The following is a 24,275-nucleotide window of genomic DNA, read 5'->3' as shown; positions in this document are numbered from 1 at the left end:
TTTCAAGACACATCGCACAACACCTCTGCCAATAGAATGCCGAAATTCCTCATGACAAAAATGTTGTAAAGCTGGATACTTAATGAGTCTCCTACTCTCCCATAGTCTCCAGACGACTTCATAACACCAATCCACATGCCAGCTTGATATGGGTGGGTAGGTAGTAGGGATTTAGCCACCCCAACCAACCTTCGCATTGCCTAAAATACACACACGCATTCTTAACTCCTCTGACCAATTTTCCCATACCTTGGACTTCGGTCCACCGAGGGCGTTCACCTACACCGCATTGAGACCATACCAATGGGAAAAAGCACTATACAAATTACATTACATCATTTTAAATGTTGGATAAGAATGACCTTGAACATTGTCAAACTCCTTCTTTATTTCCAGACATTCAATTTCTCCATGGTTGCTAGTAGGCCTTGGATATTGTAGCTCTTGATGCCTTTGCTATGCCATTCTTCTACTTCATTAAGGATGTCTGCCCATGGATGCTTCTTGAATAACACTTCCAGAAAGCAGGCATACAGTGCAACAAGTGTGTGTGTGTGTGTACTCCTTCGGTACTGTGAACACATTTGGCTGTGAAGGAGTTTTGTACAATGCTCACTGTGCCAGACATCCCACAATTCAGCACTACTATATCCATCAATAAAAGAGCAAATAGCTTGAAGTAATGCCATGCATATATGTGTAGATCGCTGGGTTGCAACACAGATTGACCACAGAGACACTGTTGAGACATTATTAATTGCTGTACAGGACGGTAAAAGCACACATCTGTTTCTTTACATTTCCCAGATATGTCAAGAAAGTCAACTGAATTGAACTATCTGTTGGAGTGGAACACACATGTACAATATTTGCTTCAACATTTCTTGCAATGTTGCACTGAAAATAACCCTGGTTGGAGCACACTCAGGCTAAGAAATAGTTTGCCTATGTTCATTTTGGGAGTCTCTAATCAGTGCACAATCATCCTGCTGGATGGTTCTGTGCTCTCAACATTCAAAGTAGTAGTTTACTGCACAAAAGTATTAACATCATTAGCTCTTCTGTTAAGATCAGATTCCTTAAAAACTGTACTCATTGGCTTCATGAGCTTTGGGCCATTGTAGGAGATGAAGTCTGCCATGTAGCAGAGTAGTTTCTGTAATGGGCCTTTTAGCATGCTTGGATCATACAATGTTATGGACTGTGATTCACTGTTGCCATGACTATCTTGATAACAATACATCATAGGTGCAAGAGGGGTTCCCTTTCCACCAGGTGTGTCCTCAATGAAGTCCATATTATCTGCAGCACACTACAAAAATATTCCCTTCACAAGTTTCATGTGGCGTAGAACTAGACAAACTAAAGCTGTCTAATGCAGTCGAAAGTGGTCTCAAGCCATTGAACTCTATTATAGACGATGGAGGAACACAAGCCATGTGTACACTGCACCAAGAATTTGCTGCAGCTTTTAGAATGTATCAATAGGCCAACAGCAAAGTGGAAGTTCAATTGTGTCTTAACTTTCCTGAAGTTAAGGCACCATTTGAGGTCTACCTTTCTGTTAGGCACTCAAACAGAAGAGTTTGTGACAAACCAACAGCCTTCTTGTTCAAATGTATCTTTTCCACTAGCAAGCTATCAACCATTTTCTCCCACAGATACATCATTTAAAAAAGGATTTCTCTTCTTTGTTGTACTGCTTTTGTAACTTTGTTCTAAGTGATGGAGCCTGTGAATTTCAACTTGTTCTCTGCCAGGATGGTTTCCCATAATAATTTAGCCACCTGATAAATAGACTTCATACTCAAATTTAGGTTGGAACTTGCTTTTGCATGTGGCAGTGACAGCAGCTGTAACTAATAAAAAAGAAATATATGTTGTGATAAGTTCCTGGCTACAGGATTGCTGAAAACTATGTCAATGTAAAAAAAGAAATGTTCAATAATTGTTTTCAGGGGTTTTCTGAATATCAAATTTTCCTCATTAACACCTTTTGAGTAACAGATGTCTTTGTAGTGTGTCTTTGTAGTGTAGATTAATCCTAGAGACCCAAGCTACACCTCACTGATGACGCTATATCTGGAATTGCTTATGGTCTTGTGCAGAAGAGATGTGACCAAGCAGTTTGGGTTTGACTGCCCCATTTGAGGTGGGACCAAGCCTGATTTGCATACGGTCTTTCCCCTTTCTGTAATGGCTTGGCAGGGAAAGAACAATGGTCTGGAGGGTTGCCCAGAACAATGCCAGAGATTAGGATTAATTCTAAACCTTCCAGACATCACCTTTTTTGTTTTTCTGTAGTAATCCTGAGTAGAACGGGAATGCCAGACGTGTGTCACATGCCTGCTTGTCCTTGAGAACCAAGCTACACCTCACTGATAACACCCAATAAGGCCAAAACATGTCTCGGGTTGCTTGTGGTCTTGTGCAGAAAGGATGTGACCAAGCAGTTACGGCTTGACTGCCCCTGACCAAGCCTGATTTGCATATGGTCTTTCCCCTTTCTGGAATGGCTCGGCAGGTGAAGAACGATGGACAGTTGCCTAGTGCACAATTAAAATGTATTCCAAAACGTACAGACACCACCTCTTTTGTTTTTGTTGTAGCATCTCTTATCATCTGTCATTGAGAGAACCTAACCTTCGAGTGCAAAGGTTGTTCTGCACTTCTGAAGAGACTGTGTACATATTTGGCATATAATACTTTGGGATATGCTGTCATGTTTTTGGGGACTGACCCCTAGGTATGCCAGAGGGACACTAGAAGTCCGTGGACTTGGAGGGCCCAACACCCTCCCCCAGGATACACAGAGAACTCAGTCAACGGCAAGTTCAAACTGTGGTTTATTGCAGACAAAACCAACAGGGATCAGCACAGGAACAGAAAATATCCATACACATCTTCCTCGGTTCTCAGGCCGGTTTTACTTCCAAATGGCATCAGCACTTTGTCACAACTTGGGCCTCTCTCCAGAGAACCTATCGGCTCAATTGATTGGGTATTACCTATATAGGACATTATAGATGTTATTCTACTGGCCCTCGCATGTCAGGTGGCTGGCCTGTTCCATTACCAAGTCACTAACTATAACATTGTTGCAGGGTTGTGGACTTACCATTGGTTCTTGCCCGTTGCTAGCCACCCCTAGGGTGCTAAACTGTGATTGGCTAGAGCTGACGTCCCCAAGACTGGGATCCACAAAGATTCTCAGCGCACTGTGTACCTCTTCAAGGTAATTAGAACAATTATGTGTCTGTATTGTAACTTGTGTGTACCACCTTTTGCTTATGAGAGTGCTCTCCTATCCGGTGCAACACATGTTACTTATTGTTGCATACTTGTTGCAGTCCGTGTCTGGGTGCCTGGGACTGGCTCTGTTTTCCCACCGCCGATAGCTGTCCATTGTCTGCTTCGGCTGCGTCACATGTTCAGAGACCACGTTATTTGAGCTGTGCAGCTCTGAATTATAAGGAATTATTTGTATTTTCTGCAGCTGGTCCCTTTGCAATCTGTGGATTGGAATGTCATCCTTATCTCTTGACCTTGGCTGTGGGTTCTGTCTCACACGTCCTGCGCTCTGTCCAGATGGAATCAGCTCAGCTCATCTCTTGCTCAGAGGCCTGAGGCCTGCTGTAATTTTCCTAAACCTTATAATGCAGTTTCTACAGTGTCCATGCTATACTACATTTCCATAGGTTAGTCACAAATGGCTCTTTCTGGTCCCATAGGTGCCCCTGCAGTTCCATAGAATTATTTGCATGTAAGCATCTGCAAGCTTTGCTCAGGATCTCTTGAACCTTGCAGTTTCTGTGGTGCTGCTTTTGGCTAATGGCAAAAATCATAAAAGACATGACAGTATGTATATGGATCTGTCCTCTAACTATAGCACTGTACACTTGTGTTCTTCGTGTATTCGAGTGCATGTTTGTGTCCCGAAGTGCGGATGGCATGTGTGCTTCATGTCTAACGCTGCTATGTCGTGGCTTCTCTAACAACGTCACCAACATGGCTTCTTGATGTTTTAGTCCAAGCTGTCCATCCAGGTGTCTCTGATCATAGCCTGTGGCTCTTCATCCACGCATGGATAGATCTGTATGTCCCTTGATTGGTATGGCTGGCTGAGGGGATACCTCTCAATGTACTTGTCATTCATGGGTCTGTTGGGAATTCTTCCAAAACACAATGTGTGATTGCAGTGTTTTCTGGCCTTCTTCCTTGTCATGAATTTAGTAGGAGGGGGGTAGCAAACTTCCCCATCCCTCTTCAGTCCCCCCTCTGGTTGACCTCTCAAACACATCCTTGTAAAACAGTCCTTTTTGCTCTTTACTGCCATATCTTTGTTGTTCCTCTGAGGTGCCCATAGTAGTTTGTGTGGTCATCATTCGACCAGTTCATGTAACAGCACACTCCTTCAGGGTTACACCAAACCCACTTCATAGTACTTTGCATCTAATCGGTTGTCCAACTTCATTGCTACAAGTAGGAAAAGTTCACATTGGGGCAATCCTTTCCCATATTTTGTTCCTTTCTGCCACAACCATGTCCTTTGCTCCCCCTATATTCACATCCATCAAGACCTGCATCCTGATGGCTTCCTCCCCTGTTTTCTTGCACCTTGCCATGAAGATTTTAATCCCACCGATCAATGTTGCTGCCAGCACTAGTGCTCCCATTATCACTTTTAGTCCATCTGACAGCCATGATGGCATCCATGACCATATGTATTCTGTCCAGCTCTGGTCCTTTCTTGTCCCACTTGCTTCTTCTTCCATTTTGGCATGCATCTGCACCAGCTGCGCCACTGCATCCGATAGTGGTCCGTTATCTCCATCATTGGCAGGTATAAATGTGCAACAGGAACTCCCTATCTTTGCACAAACTCCTCCTTCCATGGCTCTGAGGAGGTCCAGAACATATCTATTCGGGAGTGCCACCAACCTTATTGCTCTGGGGTCTTCCTTTATTGCGTTGAACCCATTCACTGTGGAATTGTCACCATCAGCTCCCAGTGGGTGATCTGTAATCACTTTGCATGTGTGTATATCTGTACAGATGGTATTAGTGATGCAAAGAACATTTGTGTCCTGCTGAACAGCCTGTGTTCTGCTAAAATGTCATCTAGTGCTGTTTCTGATGCTTCTGAAAAGTAATGTCCTCCTCTCTTTACTCTGCTCAGTCCTGCTGGCTTCTCTGCATTGGCTGTTGATACCACTTCAGTCGACCTTTTCTTTCTTTTGTTATTGTCCATTTTTGGGAACTCATCAAGCTTCACATCCTTCTTTGGCACGACCAACTAAGGCATGTTGACGTGTACCAGCAAGCGAACTCCTCCCCAGTCGGGTGGCAGCTTCTCGCATGCTTTCGATCTGCAAGCCCAGTAGTGGTCCGTCAGTATTGCTGTTCCTGCCTTCAAATCTGTGTGTTGTTCAATGCTTCTGCATCCAACATTCTCGCCAACTTCAACTTCACCATTATTCTGATAACACAGTTCTGGTTTCGTCATATATATTTTTGGCATCAGACCAGCTTCATTTTCCACCCATGTCAGTAACGTTGCACTCAAATCCCATTCTTTCAGGCACTTGTCGTTTTCTTCCTGTACCTTGTTCACTGGCGACTGTGCTTGTGTCAGCACCTTGCTTCCCACCACTCCATCCTTCCATCCTTCCATCCATCTTCTGTGTACACTTGGCCATATACTAGTATATGTGGTCTTTCCCAGCAACCTGGCTCTCCTCCTGTCTCCTTCACTCTTGTACATGGACCTGGTAGTTCCTTCAGGGTAATAATCTTCGTTTCTCCTTTGTGATGTCCATCAGTTATGTACTGTATAGCTTCATCTAGCTGCCAATAATTGTTCATCATATCTAATGTCTTTATGTAATTATCTTCATACGGGAAAGTTGCTCTGGACATCCACCTTAATGTCTCTGTCTTCCCTTGAAATCTTCCTCATATTGTCACCATCGAGAGATACATTAGGCATTGTGCTCTTGCTGCTGGTATTTCAGTTGCTACGAATGTTCTGTAGGCACTCATTGCATAGGGGGTTAAGGAGCAGACATAACAGCTCTCCCAGGTAGTTTCTTTATCTACTTTGGTCATGTGTTTGTACTGCATGTTATTAGACACTCGAGCAGTGTCGGTGAGATGCATGTCTACCCCCGTCATGTCTGTGTCAACACTGCGCTTACCTCTCCCCTCCTTATCAGCAGTGTTCTCCTGTCCACCTGACATGGTCATTCCACCTGCTCGGGTTGGAGGAATGTTAGTAGAGGGTACAGCGGTAGCACTAGCAACGCAAGTCATTTTCCAAAATTTGAATATAATAACACTGCTAGGCATAAGTAGGACCAACAGGATCAGCATATTTTTTAATATGTCATTAATTTTCACTTACGCTGCTTGATCCTTGCAGCTTGAATCTATAGTTGCCCGCCTGAAATGCGTGAAGAAATGTGCTATTTTATTAGTATTGTAAATGTTCTTGAGCCCTGCAAATAATCGCTTATTGCGAATGCAAGCACCTCTTCCCACACTTTTCTTACTGATGGGTCTCTCAGTGTGGCGAGGACAGGAGGATTGCCATGCTCAAGCTTTGGGTATGTTTTGGCGAAATACTCGAATACTCTATAAAGGCAACATAGTACACTCTGGGGAATCGGCTTGGAATCTGCTGGGTCTCCTCACAGTATGGACACATTGGTTTGAGAAAGTATCTGGGAGATGGGCAGAGGGCAACATGGACAATCATCAACAATTACATCGGGTTTCACTTGGGTTATGTGCGGAAAAGAAAAAAAACAAACAGACAGTGTGCCCTAATCTATGTCTACAAGGAGTCCGGTTTCTGTACTTCTGCTGCTCGCGAGCGTGCGACCATTGGATGCCCTCCTCCTGGTCGTGTAAGTTCAGAACGCTCTTGTAGCTCTCCTAGGTGCTGAACGTTCGCCCTGTCGGTCAAGGTGACCTTGTTGCCAGGTGAGGTCGCTGCTTTGTAGGGCTGGATGTCAGCTAAGGGGTTCCAGACTGTCTCCCCCTCGAGTTTGACAGCATGGTCGCACTTTCTCCATGACGTGCGGACCCATGAACCTTGGCACATTCCAGCGCCTGACAAAATATCTGAGGAGGATATTGTCCCCCACACACACAGGGTTCATTAATTCAGAGTCTTGTGGTGCACTGTCGCAGTTGCTCTCTTCACTGACTTCTGGGCCTCCCCGGTGTCGTCGTATCTGGTGAGAGATAAAAGAAGTGCTAGCCACCAAAGAAGTATCATAGTCATGCATTTCCTGCCCTAACACAGCTGCACTATTCTCACAATCTTTCAGTGCTCTTGTGGGAGGAGCCATGGGGAGATGCATGCGCCTTCCCGTCACCACCTCATAGCGCGTTAAATGGTGGTCGGACCCAGGCTTTTTGCACAGTACAAACAGTGCAAGTGGTAAGCAGTGCAGCCAATTCCTCTTTGTGCTCTGCTGTGTCTTGGCTATGTACGCCTTCAGGAGGTCATCCAGGCATTCACACCCCCTATTTGCTCGCAAACTTGTGTTGAATGCCCAACAATTCTGTGATGTGCTAGAACATTTCATTGGCAAAGTGAGGCTCAATGTCAGACCGCAGGACCTCACACATGCCCCATCTTGGGAACACTTCCCTGACCAGGAACTTAGCCTCTCTAATGGTGTCAGTATGTGAACAGGGACCGGCCTCAATCCACCTGGAGAATGGGCATACAACCACTATCATGTAGTGGTATCCTTGGCAAACCTGGATCATGTCTACATAATCCACATTTAAATGCTGAAATGGGCCTACTGGCCTCAGTATGGCTCCTCTCACAACTCTCAGAGTGTGACCTGCTGTAAACTGCTGACAAATCAATCGATTGCTCTCAAATTCAGCCAGGTATTCTGCCAAATAAGGACAGAACCATGTTTCTCCAATGTGTGTAGCAATGACCTCCTTCCCTGTTTGTGTTGGATAGTACAATTGTGTCAGTGCAGTGTTCAATAATGCTAGTGGCATCACCACTTTCCCTGTGTTATCCTGCCACCATAGGGCATCTGTCAGAGACATTGTGCATCCCCTCCTTGTCCACAGTTCCTTCTCTTCCTTGGGTGCAGCTCCCTGCAACTCCATGATTTGTGCTTCTGGCAGTACATTGTACCCCCATATTTGTGGTGCACTCTTGCGCATTTGGAGCTCCTCCTAGTTCCCATGGCTCCCCAAAATAAGCTGTGCATTTTGCCTCAGTCTACTGCTTCATTTCCCCTTGAAATGGTACCTTCCCCTTTCGTGTGTGCTTAGCCCTTCACTATTGCTATAGGTCTTGGATAAGCAATTACTTCAATCAATCTACCCAGTAAAAGTGCATGCTGTACTGGAGTCCTGTCCCCCCATCTGAACCCTCCCCTGAGCCATTGTGACAGTCCAGAGTGTACTGTGAACATCACATAGGGGGAGTCGGAATAGATTGTCACTTCCTTCTCTATGCTGTGTTCCAGAGCTAGTATTAGGGCCACTAGTTCTGCTGCTTGTGCTGAGTAATGGGATGGTAGTTGCGCACTGGCTACTACTTCACTTGTCCCGTCTTCCTTCAGTCTTATTACTGCAGTTCCTGTATGCCTGACCCCATCTGTCTGATCAATTATCGAAGACCGGTCAATGTAGAGCATGTCTCCCCCCTCAAGTGCTTCCTCCTCTACCTTGCGAGTGTCACTGAACATCTTTATGTTTGCTGTACGGTTGTGGGCATAGTCTCCTACCTGTAGGACATCTGCTAGAAATTTTGCTGGGTTGATAATTCTGCATTTCACTATCTTCAGGCCTATATTCGATAGTATCACCTTGTATACTGATGCTCTTTGTGTAGTCAGGGTGCTCTTTGGCTTTTACATTGTAGCAGAGAGGGCGTGCTCCACATAAAGAGTGGTGGGGCACCCCATGGTTATTGCTGCTGACTTATACACTGCAACTGCGGCAGCTGCCAAAGCTTGTTCACATTGATAGTGTCCTCTCATTACTTGGTCGAGTTTCCCACTGTAGTACGCTATTGGCTTGTGTCCCATGCTTGTCTTTTGTGTCAGTAATGCCTTCATCACTACGTCAGTGTGAGAAAACAGGAAAAATTCCTTTTTATAGCCTGGGATCCCTAGCACTGGTGCTCTGCTTATTGCTTCCTTCAGTTCCTCGAATGCCTCAGTCATCTCAGTGGTCCATGTCAGTGTCTTGTTTCCTTTCTGTGCTTCCTTCAGCGCACCCAGCAGTGGCCTTGTGTATGTGCTGTAGTCAAAGACCCATGCTCTTCAGTAGTTGCATAACCCTCACTGTCGTGGACTTACGTGTTTTGCATATTGTCTCTGCTCTTTCTGAGGTGATCTGTCAGCCATTTTGGGACATCGTCTGTCCAGTGTATAGCACCTCTTTCAGACAATACTGTAACTTGGCTTTGTCCACCTTGTATCCCTTGTCAGCTAACACAGTCAGCATGTGTACTGAGTCCTTCCAAGACTGATCTTCTGTTGTGCTGCAAATCAAAATGTGAGCTACGTACTGTAAAACTGTACTCTCCATCTGTATGTTGCTTAAGTCCATCAGTATCACTCTGTTAAAGATAGATGGTGACTCGCAGAACCCTTGTGGGAGACAAGTATGTTCCCACTTCTGGTTTCTAGACATAAAGTTGGTCAAGTCTTGTGAGTCTGGGTGTATGGTACTGAGAAGAATGCATTCTTCAAATCATTGACCATGAAGCAGGCAGCTTCCGCCAGAATGCTGCACACAATTGTTGCTGGGTTTGCAACTAAAGGATATTCTGCTTCTACAATGTGGTTAAGAGGTCTTAAATCCTGTATGAAACGCCATGACCCCCTTTTGCCTTCATCACTGGGTATACCGCAATGTTGCATGGGGACTCTGATGGTACAAGGATGCCTCTCTCAATCAGGGCTGTGATTGTCTCATATAGGCCCTCATCTGCTTCTTTAGTTACGGGGTACTGCTTCACTCTTGGTAAAATTGCTCCTGGCTTCAGCTTGATCTTCACTCCCCCTTTGCTCTTAATATGACCTACGTCATAGGGACGTGTGGTCCATATGGTGCTGGGTACCTTGTCCATATCCTCCTGGAGCACCATTGCCATTCTCTGTGGTACTTCCCTGTAATGTATTTGTAACCAATAGGTCACACTCATCTCGAACACCATCTGTATTTCTAGTCTCTCTTCCCTGAATAGCTCTTCATCTGTCACTGTGGTCAACCTGCCCCCTTCTGCCACTGTGATCACTGCTCTCCATGCCCGTCCTGTGTCATCTATCCCATGTACTGCTATCCAATCCTCTCTCGCAACCACTGCCTCTATTTCTATAGGCACTATGGTTCCCTCTTTCTCGTCCATTGGTAGCTCAGGCCTGAATAGGTACTCATTTGGAACTCACCACATCTTACCTGAAATAACTGGAATCCATGCAATGGCGATGTCAGTCCCATACAGGAACATTTCTGGATCCACTGGCACCCCCGTCTGTACCGTGCTTGAACAATCTGTCTTACATTGAGCATGTGTATTTCTGGTGTGGAGCACCTTGTCTGTGAATGAGATGGTCATGCTCAGTTTGCTCATAATGTCTTGTCCCAGTATGTTTACAGGTGTCTGTCGAGAGTAAAGAAAAGGCAGTGATAGATTGTGAGCTCCTGGAGAAAGTGAGATGTTGTCTGTGAAAGGAACCACTTCCTGAGCCCCATAGAATCCTTGAGTGTTCATGGCATCGCCTGACAATGTAAATGTTCCTTCCCTAATGCAGGACCTAGTCGCCCCTGTGTCAACAAGAAAGAACAAGGTTTTGTCACCTATTGCCACCCCTATGCGAGGTTCCACCACAGGGTTGGATGTGATCGACAGGATGGGACACATCAAGTTCATCTGTGGGCTGTACTATTGAGGGTACAGGAACATCCGATTCCCAGTAAATGGGTTTTTCCCCACCATGGTAACTCCTCCCAGTTGTCTGATGGGAACTGTCACCATTGAGTCCGCGTGCGCGGCTGTGTCATTGTTCTGTATCTGTGCATTGCTGTGTATTCCCTCAAATCTGTGGTGCTTGTGCATACTGCGGGTCTGGTGCTGGCATCTGTGGTACCTGCATTTGTGCTTGTGCTTGTGGCGCTTGTTCTTGTTGCATCTGTTGATATGTGCCCTGCACCTGTCCTTGCTGTTGCTGGTTTTGTACATAGTAATTTTCCTGGTAACCTGGGTTTGGCTGTTGGCCCTGCGCCCCCAGTTTTGCTGCATCCCCCTGTACCTACACACTCTTGAAATGTGTCCTAACTTGCCACAGGTCCAACACTCTGGTGGCTCCCTCCCTTGCCCTTGGAAACCCTATGAAAAATCCCCTGGGTTCTGCTGCACCTGTTGCCCATATCCTCGAACCCCCCTGGGAATCCCCCTTGGTTGAGATCCATCTGTGGTCTGAATCTACGCCCTCTCTGTTGGCCCCCAGTTCCTCAGAACCCTTGCTGTGGGCCACCCCACCCTATGAGCCCTCCCCCATGGGTGGTGCAAACTGCTGTGGTTGTGGCTGCTGCTGCGGCTGCAGTGCTTGCGGGGTGAGGCTGATTAAGACTGTACATTCCATTGCGTACTGCAATAGTTTTCTCTGTACTAGTTTTGCTTCATCTATCTTCCTGTCCTCTGCCTTTTTCTTAATCTTCTCCTGCCATAGCCTACAATAGTGAGCTATCATTAAGTTGTATTTCTGGCCACCCCTTTGCTTCCATTCCCACCAATTTCCGTAAACTCTTCTGGACAAGCTCTGGTGTACTAGTATGTGATAACATATTGCTACTGTTTTGTCCCACAGCTCTCGAGTTTCAAGGCGCCAAAGCTCTTGAATCTCCTGAATATACAGCAAAGGATCTTTGTCTTCCCTCATCTTCTGAGACATAATCGCCCCAAGGTCTGATGTGTCTGGGTATTGTGTCCTCAGTGCTTGCCATACTGCTGCCCTGCAATTTGCAAACGGTGACCTGTCGTGTGCTGTGTTTTGTCTTGTCAACCCCGGGAACCGTGCCCTTTTCAATACGTCATCAGCTGCATCTCCTAAGATTGACACTAAGGGGTCATTCCGAGGTTGGAGGTAATGGAAAAACAATGCCGGTAAAGGATTACCGGCATCGCATACCACTCAGGGCAATTCTGACCTAAGTCACCGCTATTAGCGGTACCGTAAATACCGGTGCCTCTAATAGCGGCATGGGCGCGGGCACGCAGGCCATCATACCGGCAATAGCGGCATGCCGCTAAAGGGAGTAAATTACAAGTCAGGCGGACAAGCAAATACCGGCATCATGAAGGCGCAAATAGTGGATACCGGCATGCAGTAAATACCGGCATCGAGAACCAACCGTAAAATGCCATGTGCAGTGTTCCCAACTGCCACAGGTGCAAACTATCAGCACAGGTGGAGGCAATGGAGTCTGGGCCAGTACAAAAGGAGCACACCCACACACCACACCCCTTCTCACACCCAGATGATTCCAATAGTAGTAGCAATACTGGAGCTGGAGGACATGCTTGCATTGCAACACCAGCAACAACAACAGCAGGCACCACAGAGGAGACGCAGCAGGAGAAGGAGGGTGAGAGAGGCCCAGCATGCCCCACCAGTGCAGCCAGTGTAACCACGCAGGCAGCCCCCAATCCCTTGCATCAGAGCCAGTCCTTTCAACCTAACTCCTGAGCAGATCCACACCCTGTACCGTCTGGACCGGGACACCATCACCAACATCATAGACATGATACACGACGACAAAGTCAGCCTCATTGAAATATGCACCGCCATCCCACCTCTACTAAAGGTAGTGTCTGTGCTCCACTTCCTTGCCACAGGCACCTACCAGCACACAGTGGGGCACATGCATGGCATATCACAAACCTTATTTTCTTGCATTCTGAAGCAAGCGCTGGATGCCCTCCTCAAGCACACAAGGGACTACATATCCCTTCCACGGACTCCCCAGGATATTTTCGAAACAAAAATTGGCTTCCATGCAGTGGCAGGCATGCCAAATTGTATAGGTGCCCTCGACTGCACCCACGTGGAGTTTGTGGTCCCGCATGCCATGGAGGTGGTGTACCGCAACCGCAAGCAATACCACTCCATCAATGTGCTGATGGTATGTGACGCCAGCAAGATCATCACACATTGTTGTGCCTGATAACCCGGATCAACTCATGACTCAATGGTTCTGCTGAACTCCACGCTACCACTCTTCTCAGAGCGACATGCTGGACGTATGCAAGATTGTTACCTAGATGCATACTATACTGCTATAAGGTGTGGTAGTCTGGATGGCGTTCAATAGATGATGCAGGGTGTAATAATGCATGCTGAGGCGGATGTACTGTGGTTGTACGACAATGTTTAGCCTCCCATTTATGCTGTGTATTCTACACTGTTTATGGTCACACTAGCCACATTGGCACAGTTGCAATCCTGTTCAGTCATGCATTGCTTGACATACCCATGGTGGCCTGGTTGTGCCTCTTACTTGTTGTCTTCGATATGCATAAATGGTAAAATGTGTGCCAGTGATATGTCATGTTCTGTTTGGGAGGTTCAGGTCAGGAGTGTTGAGCTCTGCATGCATTCTGCAATCACCGACAAATGCCACCCAGGTGGAGTATGCATCCCCCCTTTCCCACCCAGGTGGAGTATGCATCCCCCCTTTTCCCACCCAGGTGGAATATGCATTCTCCCCCCCCTTTACTACCCAGGTAGAGTATGCATCCCCCCCTTTCCCACCCAGGTGGAGTACGCATCCCCCGTGTCCCGACCAGGTGGAGTATGCACCCCCCCTTTCCCACCCAGGTGGAGTATGCATCCCTACACATCAGTACCCCAAAGCCCTGCCATGCAGCCAGGCACGTGGTCCAGCATGTCGCTCCATGTGATGGGATAGCGTGGAGTTGCACAGTACCATGGCATCATGTGTTGATCCGGGAAATCGGGCACAGCAATGTCTGATGATCTTGCTGGAGTCACATACCATTTGCACATTGATGGAGTGGTATTGCTTGCGATTGCGGTACACCTCCTCTATCGCATGGGGGACTACCAATTCCACATGTGTGCAGTCCAGGGCATCAACACAATTGGGCATGCCTGCCAGTGCATGGAAGCCTACTTTGGTGTCGGCTATCTCCTGGGCAGTCCGTGTTAGGGATATGTGGGTGCTTGCGTGCTTCAGGAGGGCATCCAGCACTTGGTTCAACATGCGTGAAAATAGTGGTTGTGAAATGCCATGCAGCTGACCCACTGTGTGTTGACAGGTGCCTGTGGCCAGGAAGTGGAGCATAGACACCGCCTTTAGTAGCAACGGGATGGCAGTGCGTATTTCTATGAGGCTGGGAATGTCGTTGTGTATCATGTCCACTATGGTGGTGATGGTGTCCCGGTCCAACCAGTACAGGGTGTGGATCTGTTCAGGGGTTAGGATGAATGGCCTGGGTCTGATGCGAGGGATTGGTGGCTGCCTACGAGGCACTGCTGGCTGTGCTGGTGGTAATTGCTGGGCCTGTCTCACCCTCCTTCTCCTCCTGCGTCTCCTCTGTGCTTCCTGTTGTTGCCACTGTAGTTGTTGTTGTAGTTGGTGTTGTTGCTGTAGTTGTAGCAGTATAGGCATGTCCTCCAGCGCCATGATTGCAACAGCTAGTGGTAGCATTTTGGTGTAGGAAGGGGTGTGGTGTGTGGGTGTGCTCATTTAATACTGGCCCAGCCTCCATTGAGTCCACCTGTGGTGATTGTGTGCACCTGTGGCAGTTGGCTTGATTGCTGATTGCTGTTTGCGGGTGGTCCGCGATGCCTGTATGGCCGGCATTGTGCAGCCCGTGATTATCGGCTTCTGGATGCCGGTATTTGCATGTCCGCGTGGGTTGTGATGTCCTCCTATTACCGGCATGCCGGTATTTTCTCCCCGAAGGGGCGCGTGTACGCACCCATGCTGCTGTTAGAGGCACCGTTATTTAGGGTGCCGCTAATAGCGGGTTGCCGGGTCATAATACACCAGAGCGGTAAGCTTTGCCGGTAATCCTTTACCGGCATCGTTTTTCCATTACCTCCAACCTCGTAATGAGGCCCTTAGAGTGCTCTCATTAGTGTGGTGTTTAATCTGTGAAATGCTTGATGGAAAATCCTCAGGCAGCTTTACGTTGTGCGCCATAAAAACCTGCCGGTGCCTACTGCCATTCACCAATTTACAAACAATGTAATGATCCCCAAACTTAGTGGTGAAATCAGGTGGCACCCTTTAATGTTGTGGCATGATCAATAAAGTTTCTGGTACATAAGCCTTAAGCAGGGAGTTTAGCTTTGAATATCAAATAAACTGGGAACAACCCCAATGCAATATTGCCCAAACGAAGTGGTGAAGTTCAGCGAGATTGCAATGTTGCCTCTTTGCAATGTTATATCAATGGAGCACCTCGCTGAAGGTCTTCAGGAAAGCTGACCCTGGCAGAGGAAGGCAAATCTGTCTCAAATGTGCTTTAAAGACGAAAAGACAATACTTATTTGGCCGTAGTCTGCTCTTCTGTAAAATCCATGTAAAACTACCCATGGGTACACTTTGCAAAAGAAAAAAAAAGAACATTCTGTTTTTCCATCCATCGGTTGATTCTCTGTAAGCTTCTCAGAGATTGCCTGGAAGACCCAACAAGGTTTCACATGGGAGACTTGGTGAAGTTTTCCCAACTTCATCTAACACTTAACATGCACATTTCCTATTTAGTTAGGCTTGGTATTGTTGACCCCGACAGAGCATTTCTAGCTTTTTAACCTCATGTCATATCTTGTGAAATTGTAACACTCCCAGACTCTTTAACTCACCTAATACATTAATGTCAAAATGTATTTAACTTCTGGGCAAGTGAATTCAGTAGCAAAAGTGAGCGAGTTTCTGTACTTCCTGTAGGTTTTGTGAACTGACAGATCAGCCACTTTAAATGATTGGAAACATATCTTGATAATTGCAGAACCTGCTGATACTTTGAGGTTTTGCAACGCATTCAACTGATAGCAGTTGAAAAATGCAGACCTCTCACCCTTCTCTTCCTGTCTTGATATCGTGAGCATTTCTGTGTTCCATGTGGCTGTTTTTGAGCTTAGGCAATAATGTCTATGTTGACAAATTAACTTTGATAACTAAACACATTTCATGATGGGGCTTTCAGCATTGCATATTCTATACATTACTATGCAGTTAATTCCTCCATATTCCTAGTACACGCTATCGGAAATCCCAACATGCATGTCTCTTTTTCACAATATTCAGAATTATTGGATGGGCATGGTAACATACTATAACTTAGTAGTCCATGTATAACTTTTCAGATTTGATATTTTTCTTTCAATTTGTTAATGTATGTGTCTGTTTGTAACTGTAATTATGTTAAATGTGTCCAAGAATGCTAATTTGAGATGGCTCTGTTTATTTTTTTTTGTTAATGCAGTACCTTGTTTGTTAATTAAGCGTTAAGAAAAAATAAATCTTTGTTTTTTATTTTTTTAGGCCCAGGACTTTCCGGCCAGTTTAGAGTTCAACAATTCCCTTGGCAATGAGACTAGCGAAGGCTTGGACGAGATGCGCATTGAGCTTGACCATTCAGAGCTCAGACAGAAGGAACTGCAGGATCGTCTGCAGCAGCTCGAGATGGAGAATGTGGAGCTGCACAGAGCCACAGAGCTCCAGAAAGCACAGGCACAACTAGACAAAGAGAAACTTAGCAAACTAATTGAGGAAAATGGCTGCTTGACCACAGTGACCGAGGAGTTACGAAAACAGTGTGAAGTCTCAAACTCCTCTCAACTCACTCTGAAGGAGCTTCAAGAAAGCTTAAAAGTGCTGGAACTGAATGCCTCAGAAAAAGAAAAGGAATACAAGGCCCAAATTGAGCTGCTGGAGTCTGGGAACAAGGGCCATGTATCACAACTTCAACTTGTCACTGAGGAGCTAGAGGCCAACATATCTTCTGCAAGCATGAAAGCTCTGCAAATTGAAGAGCTTCAATTGAGGATAAACACTACTGAGCAAAAGAACCTCGAGCTGCTGGCAAGGATCGACTCCATTGTGACCGAAAAGAACCAGCAGTCAGTCATGGAATCCGAGTCTGCACTGAAGATTGAAGAATTGTTGGAGAAGTTGAGAGACAGGGAAAGGGATGAAGCACTCAAACAAGGGAGCGATCATCCCCCCCAGCTAGAGTGCATAACTAAAGAGTTCAAACAGATGTTAGGCACACAGGGTGATCTTGACGTGATGGGGCATGGGTATCCTCCATCTTCTATGGAGAACGTGCTGCTAGAGAGTGGGCCGTGTCCTATGGAGGCTAGCATGCCAGTTTCAGAGTTTGCTGTTCCAGAAAATACACAAGTGGCAGTAAATGTGGAAGATTTATCCACTATTCAATCAGAGGCCTTGGACCACTCAGATGATCTTCAGCAGGTGACACAGGACACGGTAGGAGCCACAGGAAAGTGCAATATCACAGAAGCCTTGTTGATTGAGAAGAAGTTACAGATTGAGGGACTGCAAGATCAAATCAAGGTGCTAAACATGAGCCATGTGAAAGATCTTCTCCTGTTCAGAGAGAGCGAGGACGCTCTGAAAAAGGATTTGGAAAAGGCAGCCCATCAGAGGGCAGACTTGGAAAGGAACCTGTTGTGTCTAAAGGATGAGCTGCAACACGCAAAGACATATGCACACACACTTGAAATGGAGAACGTAGAAGCTAAGGAGGTCCTAGACAGAACCAACACAGAGATGGCAGAACTTGGCATTCAGATCTGTTCCCTGTCATCTGAGAAAGGGGATGCTGAGAGGAAGCTGGCCCAAGCTTTAGAACAGCTGGAGGAACTGGGGAAGCAGGCACCAAAGGAGAGGGAGCAACTGCAGCTCGAACTGGCAGAGTTCAGGGAGGCAAATAAGGGCCTGGGAGAGAAACTAAAAGAGTTGGAAAAAAGTGCCACAGCTATTCCTGACTTGCAGAAGCAGCTGAATGAAACTCAGAAACAGGCAAGCAGTATCCAGGAGGTCAGCAAAGAGGAGATCTCCACAGTGAAGTTTCAAATGAGTGCAGAAATCTTAAAGTACGAGAATAAACTCAAGGTAATGTATCAAATTCAAACCAAATATCTATTTAAAAATACCAAAATGTGTCTCACCTTGTCACCCTCAATTTGTATTTATAAAGCTTATCTGTCATCATAAGGTTCCAGAGAGTGTGTTTTACCTTGCTATCACTGACTGCTCCTACCAGTGGGGAATATTAACCTCCAGAATGGGGACCTGTGTCAAAATGTACATGTTACTTACAACATGCTATACTGCCATTTTTGCGGGAGCCAGTTCAGTTTCTTCTCTTGGGATGTTTGTTTTAAAAAATGTAATGATCTTTCCAGTGATTTGTATTGAATCCAGAGACAAGCACTTGAACACAAAATCTATTCCAAATGAATATTCAGTTAATTTAATATTATGTTATGCTTGGATTATGAGTGAATAATGATGAAAAACTGCTATACTTTATAGTTATCAATGGTAGTGAATAAGTAATATAGCATGTAGCCAACAGGTGTTTCACGTTCTTGAAAGAGCGATCTTCAGGGCTATTCAGTATAAAAAGGTGCATGATAAAACAAGAAACATTTTGGACATTTCTAACATCCAAAATTGATTTGAACAAAGAAAATGAAATAGGTTTTGATTATGCAGCAAACACTACTAATCTGGTTAATGAGCTGAAATAATACTTTATTGCAAATGAGTATGGCAAAGAACAACATGGCTGTCAAAAGTGTATCCGATGTCTTATAAAATCATGCAGTCATGGACCTGGCGTAACTGCAGTGATCGATTCCCACCATGCCCATTATGAGACCATGGGAGTCGCCATTTTAGAACCACTATAAAGTTAATATGAGTAAATATAACTGCTAGAGTTATTTTTCTATTGTAATGATATATTTAACAACAGAGTCTCCCTTAACAATTTTATGTATAACTTTCCTAGTAACAAAACATAGCATTTTGTCTATTTACATCAATCACGTGTTGATGATTTTTGAAAGCCATATAGTCTATAGTGTACAGTGTCAAACTTTAATGTCTTAAATATGAGTTGTAGAAGTTGTCATCTCAAATATATACTGTTATGTTGTTAAATGAGATATATAACATTTCTATGATTATGTGTGGCAGCATATTAATCTTAATAGTTTTACTATTATGTACAGTAATGTAAAAGTCTCCAAATGTAACCGGACCATAGAATAATTCTTGATCAGTTATGGGGGTAAGCACTGTGACTTAGTTCTAAAAGGGGATCTTTTTAAAGCAATAATTATCTGTACCCAATCTCAAGTGGCCAACTATCAAATCAATGCCATGGTGTCAATGCGGTTAATGGGGGCAATTGTTTAGAAGGTTCTGCTAAAATCCTAATCTTTATGGCAAACTTCATTTCAGTGAGCATCATACAAAATGTGAAGCTAAATTCTGTTCAAAACAAGGATAATTAGGCGATAAAAAGAGAGCAAGACAACTGTGTGTTGATGGATCAAAGGACCTTAAGTTCCAAAAAATGCGGATGATTCCTCATCTGTATTAATTCTATAATCAATAGCTTTCAAATGATGTATGTAAGGATGCACAGGTTCTGTATCAACATAATATATCAGTTTCAGAATTGTTCTACAGTGTTGTGCATCCCAATGACTGCGAGTGGACATGTATAGTCATTATATTGCACATATGTTCCTTAATCCTTGCCTTTAGTGGATAAATGCTGTCAATTCTATGAGTAGTAAGATAGTTGATGAATTGATTGCTACATACTTGTTTTAAGCTACATATTGGAATGCACATGTTTTATTCTTTGCTAGTTTGCACATACCACAAGTACTTGACTTTTGTGGTAACCATGATTTATGTGTAGTCATACACCACCATTGCCAACATGCATGAATAATACCAGCTGGTCTTTTTTAATAGTTATTCCATGTGTACATGAAATAATGTCTCCCTCAAACTGACGGACTGGACACACACCCTCCCACAAATGTGTAAACTGCTTGCCCGACTCCATGGTTCAATTTGAAAGACTGGAATTATGTCCAGATTAATTTTGTTGTTATGTTTCTTCTCAATGAGGATTAAACATTTCATAGCCTTTGCACACATCTTCATTGCATGGCTTCTATAGTCAGTTAATACAACCAGCCTGTCTGTAAAAGGTAAAGGTGTTTATGATCTGCATCTGCTTTCCTTCTAATATCCTGGGCATCATAAAGCTATCCGCACTTTCTGTTCTCTTAGTAATGTTATAGATATGTTCACTTGATCACTGTGCTGCATACAAATAGCCCTTCAAAGAAATATACAGAATCATACCATTAGCTTCACAGAAGTAAGCAACCCCTGACATCAGAACAGATAAATAGGAGTGTAATTTCTTTGGCACTGGGGAGGCGTGTTGAGCCCAATTCTCCATCAATGGTTTTGAAGACTATGCCTTACAGCTGGAAATGTATTCTCATACACTTCTTACCACTGCTGTGTGATGGACTGGGGTTTAGGTAGTTGTCAAGGCTCACTCACTGTTCTCATCTAGCACTATGGATCTCCAACTCACACCAAGCTTTTCTCCTAGCCTAACTCCTGACACCTGACGTGCACTTGAGTTGACCATTGAGCTACATCAGAATCTGCATAAGGTGCCTTGAACAGTTTATCAATCATGTTGGCTTATCTATCCCCCTGGTACTGCTTAAAAGGAAGCTTTAAGTACGACAGACACTTTTAGTCCAAAATATGGTAGCACGTAGCTCTGATCACAACAAAGCTCAGATATTTTTAGCAAAAAAACGTATAGTAGAATTTGGCATTGAAACTAATCCATTTTTCTTTTCCAAATTCCACCAAATTACGCAAGGTAGACAGATGGCTCAGCCCTAGCCCATTCACATGGTTTGCTCTCCAATACCTTACTCCACCAACGTGATTCAAAAGCGGAACTCACAACTAGATTTGTAAACCTTTGTATGTGCCAAACTGCTAGGTGGCTAGACCTGTGCTTCTGCATCTCCCTTCTTCATATTGCCACAACAGGGATACCGTTCTGACCTGATACTGAATATACTTCCAGCCCCACCAGTCCAGCATTGCAACCACGTCTTCTTTGTCTCACCTTCTCTGTAAACCTGTGTGTCTGTTTCTGTACCAAGCCCTACAGTCGCAAATATTAGACACACAAAGAGGACCAGTCACACCCTCAGGCCGATTCATGTAATTCCCCTCAAAAGTGTCGCACACGGCTGGCGCACAGCGTGCCCGTGCGAATGTCTGCGCCAGCCGCGTGCGATAAAATCAATTTCCGCGCACAGCGTATTCATGGATTCCCACCTCCAAAAGCAGACGTGGCGCAGAGTGGCGCAGCGACCCTGCAGCAGCGCCAGTTACGCCCCCAAGAACGCCCTCGCGCAAGGAAAAGCCACCAAGATCGCAAAACCATCGCAAAGGGCTGCGCCAACCCTGTACCAGTTTACCGGACTGGCAAACAGCAAACGCAAAGCGGGGAACGCGTATTACGGGTGTCGGGAACACGCGTGCGCGAGAAGTTCCACACGCGACCTGGCCTGGGGGAGCGTGTGCGTGTATTTCAGGGGTGCGCGAGAAGTATTACACGCGAATGGCCTGGGTGCGTGTATTGCAGGGGTGCGCGAGAAGTTCCACACGCGATTGGCCTGGGCGCGTGTATTTCAGGGGCTCGCGGGTGGTTTCACATGCGATCGGGCCTGGGGGAGCGTGTGCGTGTATTCCAGGGGTGCGCGAGAAGTTCCACACGCGATTGGCCTGGGCGCGTGTATTTCAGGGGCTCGCGGGTGGTTTCACACGCGATCGGGCCTGGGGGAGCGTGTGCGTGTATTTCAGGGGTGCGCGAGAAGTTCCACACGCGATTGGCCTGGGCGCGTGTATTTCAGGGGCTCGTGGGTGGTTTCACACGCGATCGGGCCTGGGGGAGCGTGTGCGTGTATTTCAGGGGCTCGCGGGTGGTTTCACACGCGATCGGGCCTGGGGGAGCGTGTGCATGTATTTCAGGGGCTCACGGGTGGTTTCACACGCGATCTGGCCTGGGGGAGCGTGTGCGTGTATTCCAGGGGTGCGCGAGAAGTTCCACACGCGATTGGCCTGGGCGCGTGTATTTCAGGGGCTCACGGGTGGTTTCACACACGATCGGGCCTGGGGGAGCGTGTGCGTGTATTCCAGGGGTGCGCGAGAAGTTCCACACGCGATTGGCCTGGGCGCGTGTATTTCAGGGGCTCGCGGGTGGTTTCACACGCGATCGGGCCTGGGGGAGCGTGTGCGTGTATTTCAGGGGTGCGTGGGTGGTTTCACACGCGATCGGGCCTGTGGGAGCGGGGTACGTGTATTTCAGGGGTGCGTGAGAAGTACCACACGCGATTGGGCTGGGTGCGGGTATTCCAGGGCTGCGCGGGAAGTTTTACACGCTCGCCTACAACACGTATTCATGGAAACGAACGTGGCCAATCCAGAAACACGTACGCCAGCAGGAAGTAGGCGTACGTCCACCCGCACAGCATAAAAGTGCACGCAAACAACAAACAAGCTCAGACGCCAGGATGAACATACCGTTCCTAGCAGCAGTGGCTGTGGGATATCGCAGGAGGAGGGGGAGGATAGTACGGGCCAGAATTTTTACACCCAGAACCAGCCTTTTTGGGATGCCTGATGACCATGTGTATGGGAGGTACAGGTTTCCACCTCACATAATACTCGACCTGGTCAGTGAGTGGGAGGATGACCTCACATCAACCACCCTGTGCTCCCAAGCACTCAGCCCCCTGGAGAAGGTCCTCGATGTACTGCACTTCCTGGCCACTGGATCATTTCAGCGGACAAGTGCCATAGTGGGGGGGGTGTCACAGGCCACGCAGTCACGCTGCCTACACCAGGTCTTGGCCATCATCACTGCACGCCCATCAGTCCGCAGGCACATATACCTGCCCAGAACACCTGCAGAAAGGCAGGCTGTTGCCCAGGACTTCTACAGGGTGGCACAATTCCCCAAAGTGCTAGGTGCCATTGATTGCACCCATGTGGCTCTACTTCCCCCCAGGGCAACTGAGCACATCTATAGAAACCGCAAGCACTGGCATTCCATCAACGCCCAGGTAGTATGTGATGCCAAGGGAATCATCACCCCAGTATATGCCAACTATCCAGGCTCCACCCACGACAGTTTCATCTACAGAATGTCTACCCTAAACCGGGACATAGAAGCTGGGCGGCATGGCGATACATGGCTGCTCGGTGAGTATAAATGCCACTGCGCATGCATGCATGTCAGATACTGAGTAATGTCACAACCCCACTGATGATACCCATCACCACCTCCCCAGGGGACAGTGCCTACCCTCTCAGCACCCACATGATGACGCCAATTCGGAACCCCACCACGCCACCCCAGGTAAGATACAACACAGCCCACATTGCAACCCGGGGCATCGTGGAGCGCACATTCGAAGTGCTCAAGTCACGCTTCCGCTCCCTTGACCGTTCTGGCGGGCAGCTGTTATACGCTGCCCCAGTAGTGTGCAGGATCATAGTGGCAGCATGTGTCCTGCACAACGTTGGAACACGCCGGGGCCTGGCCGTGGACATGGTGGTGCCCCCACATCCCCAACCACATGCATGCCCACTGCGCATAGGAGGGGAAAGGGCACGGGGTGAGGCAGCCCGTACGCAGCTCTTGGCTAATTACTTCACATAAAATCACACCCCTGTGGAGTGCACACAGCCCCGGCACATACCAGCTGACAATCAATGATGATTGTTACTGACAATTATGATGTGTCAATGGACAGTCAACTGTCACAACCATACCAGCCTAAGATTGTACATCTGGAAGTGTTCCATTGTGTGCTTCCCAAACTACACAAACAGCACCAATGCTGTGTTCAAAAGACACACTTCTATGCTGCTGACATCATTACCCCCTTGCAAGACACAACATGACAACAGTGCCATGTCACCCAACCCCTCCCCAGCACCGCCACCCAACACACCATGGCATGACATGCCATGTGAGAGCAAAGAAAGTCATCCCCCAAACATGACACGTGTCACAAAGTACAGTGTCCCTAATGGAAACTGGCCACACACAATATGCCCACATGAATGTAGAAACAACAACA

The 24,275-nt window shown here is 46.5% G+C and overlaps 1 protein-coding gene across 3 annotated transcripts in view; it reads left to right on the top strand.

Annotated features, from left to right (window-relative positions):
* FYCO1 (FYVE and coiled-coil domain autophagy adaptor 1) overlaps positions 1 to 24,275 on the top strand; it is a 1,135,599-nt gene that overhangs the window by 464,503 nt on the left and 646,821 nt on the right. For all 3 annotated transcript variants that reach the window (XM_069613367.1, XM_069613366.1, XM_069613365.1), the window contains exon 9: positions 16,573 to 18,168. In XM_069613367.1, coding sequence (XP_069469468.1) covers positions 16,573 to 18,168 — 1,596 coding nt within the window. The remainder of the gene's footprint in view (positions 1 to 16,572; positions 18,169 to 24,275) is intronic.

This window comes from Ambystoma mexicanum, chromosome 5p (assembly GCF_040938575.1).
Source record: "Ambystoma mexicanum isolate Mex_15411 chromosome 5p, UKY_AmexF1_1, whole genome shotgun sequence".
Classification (NCBI taxonomy): domain Eukaryota; kingdom Metazoa; phylum Chordata; class Amphibia; order Caudata; family Ambystomatidae; genus Ambystoma; species Ambystoma mexicanum.
This window is presented reverse-complemented; position numbering and strand designations above follow the sequence as displayed.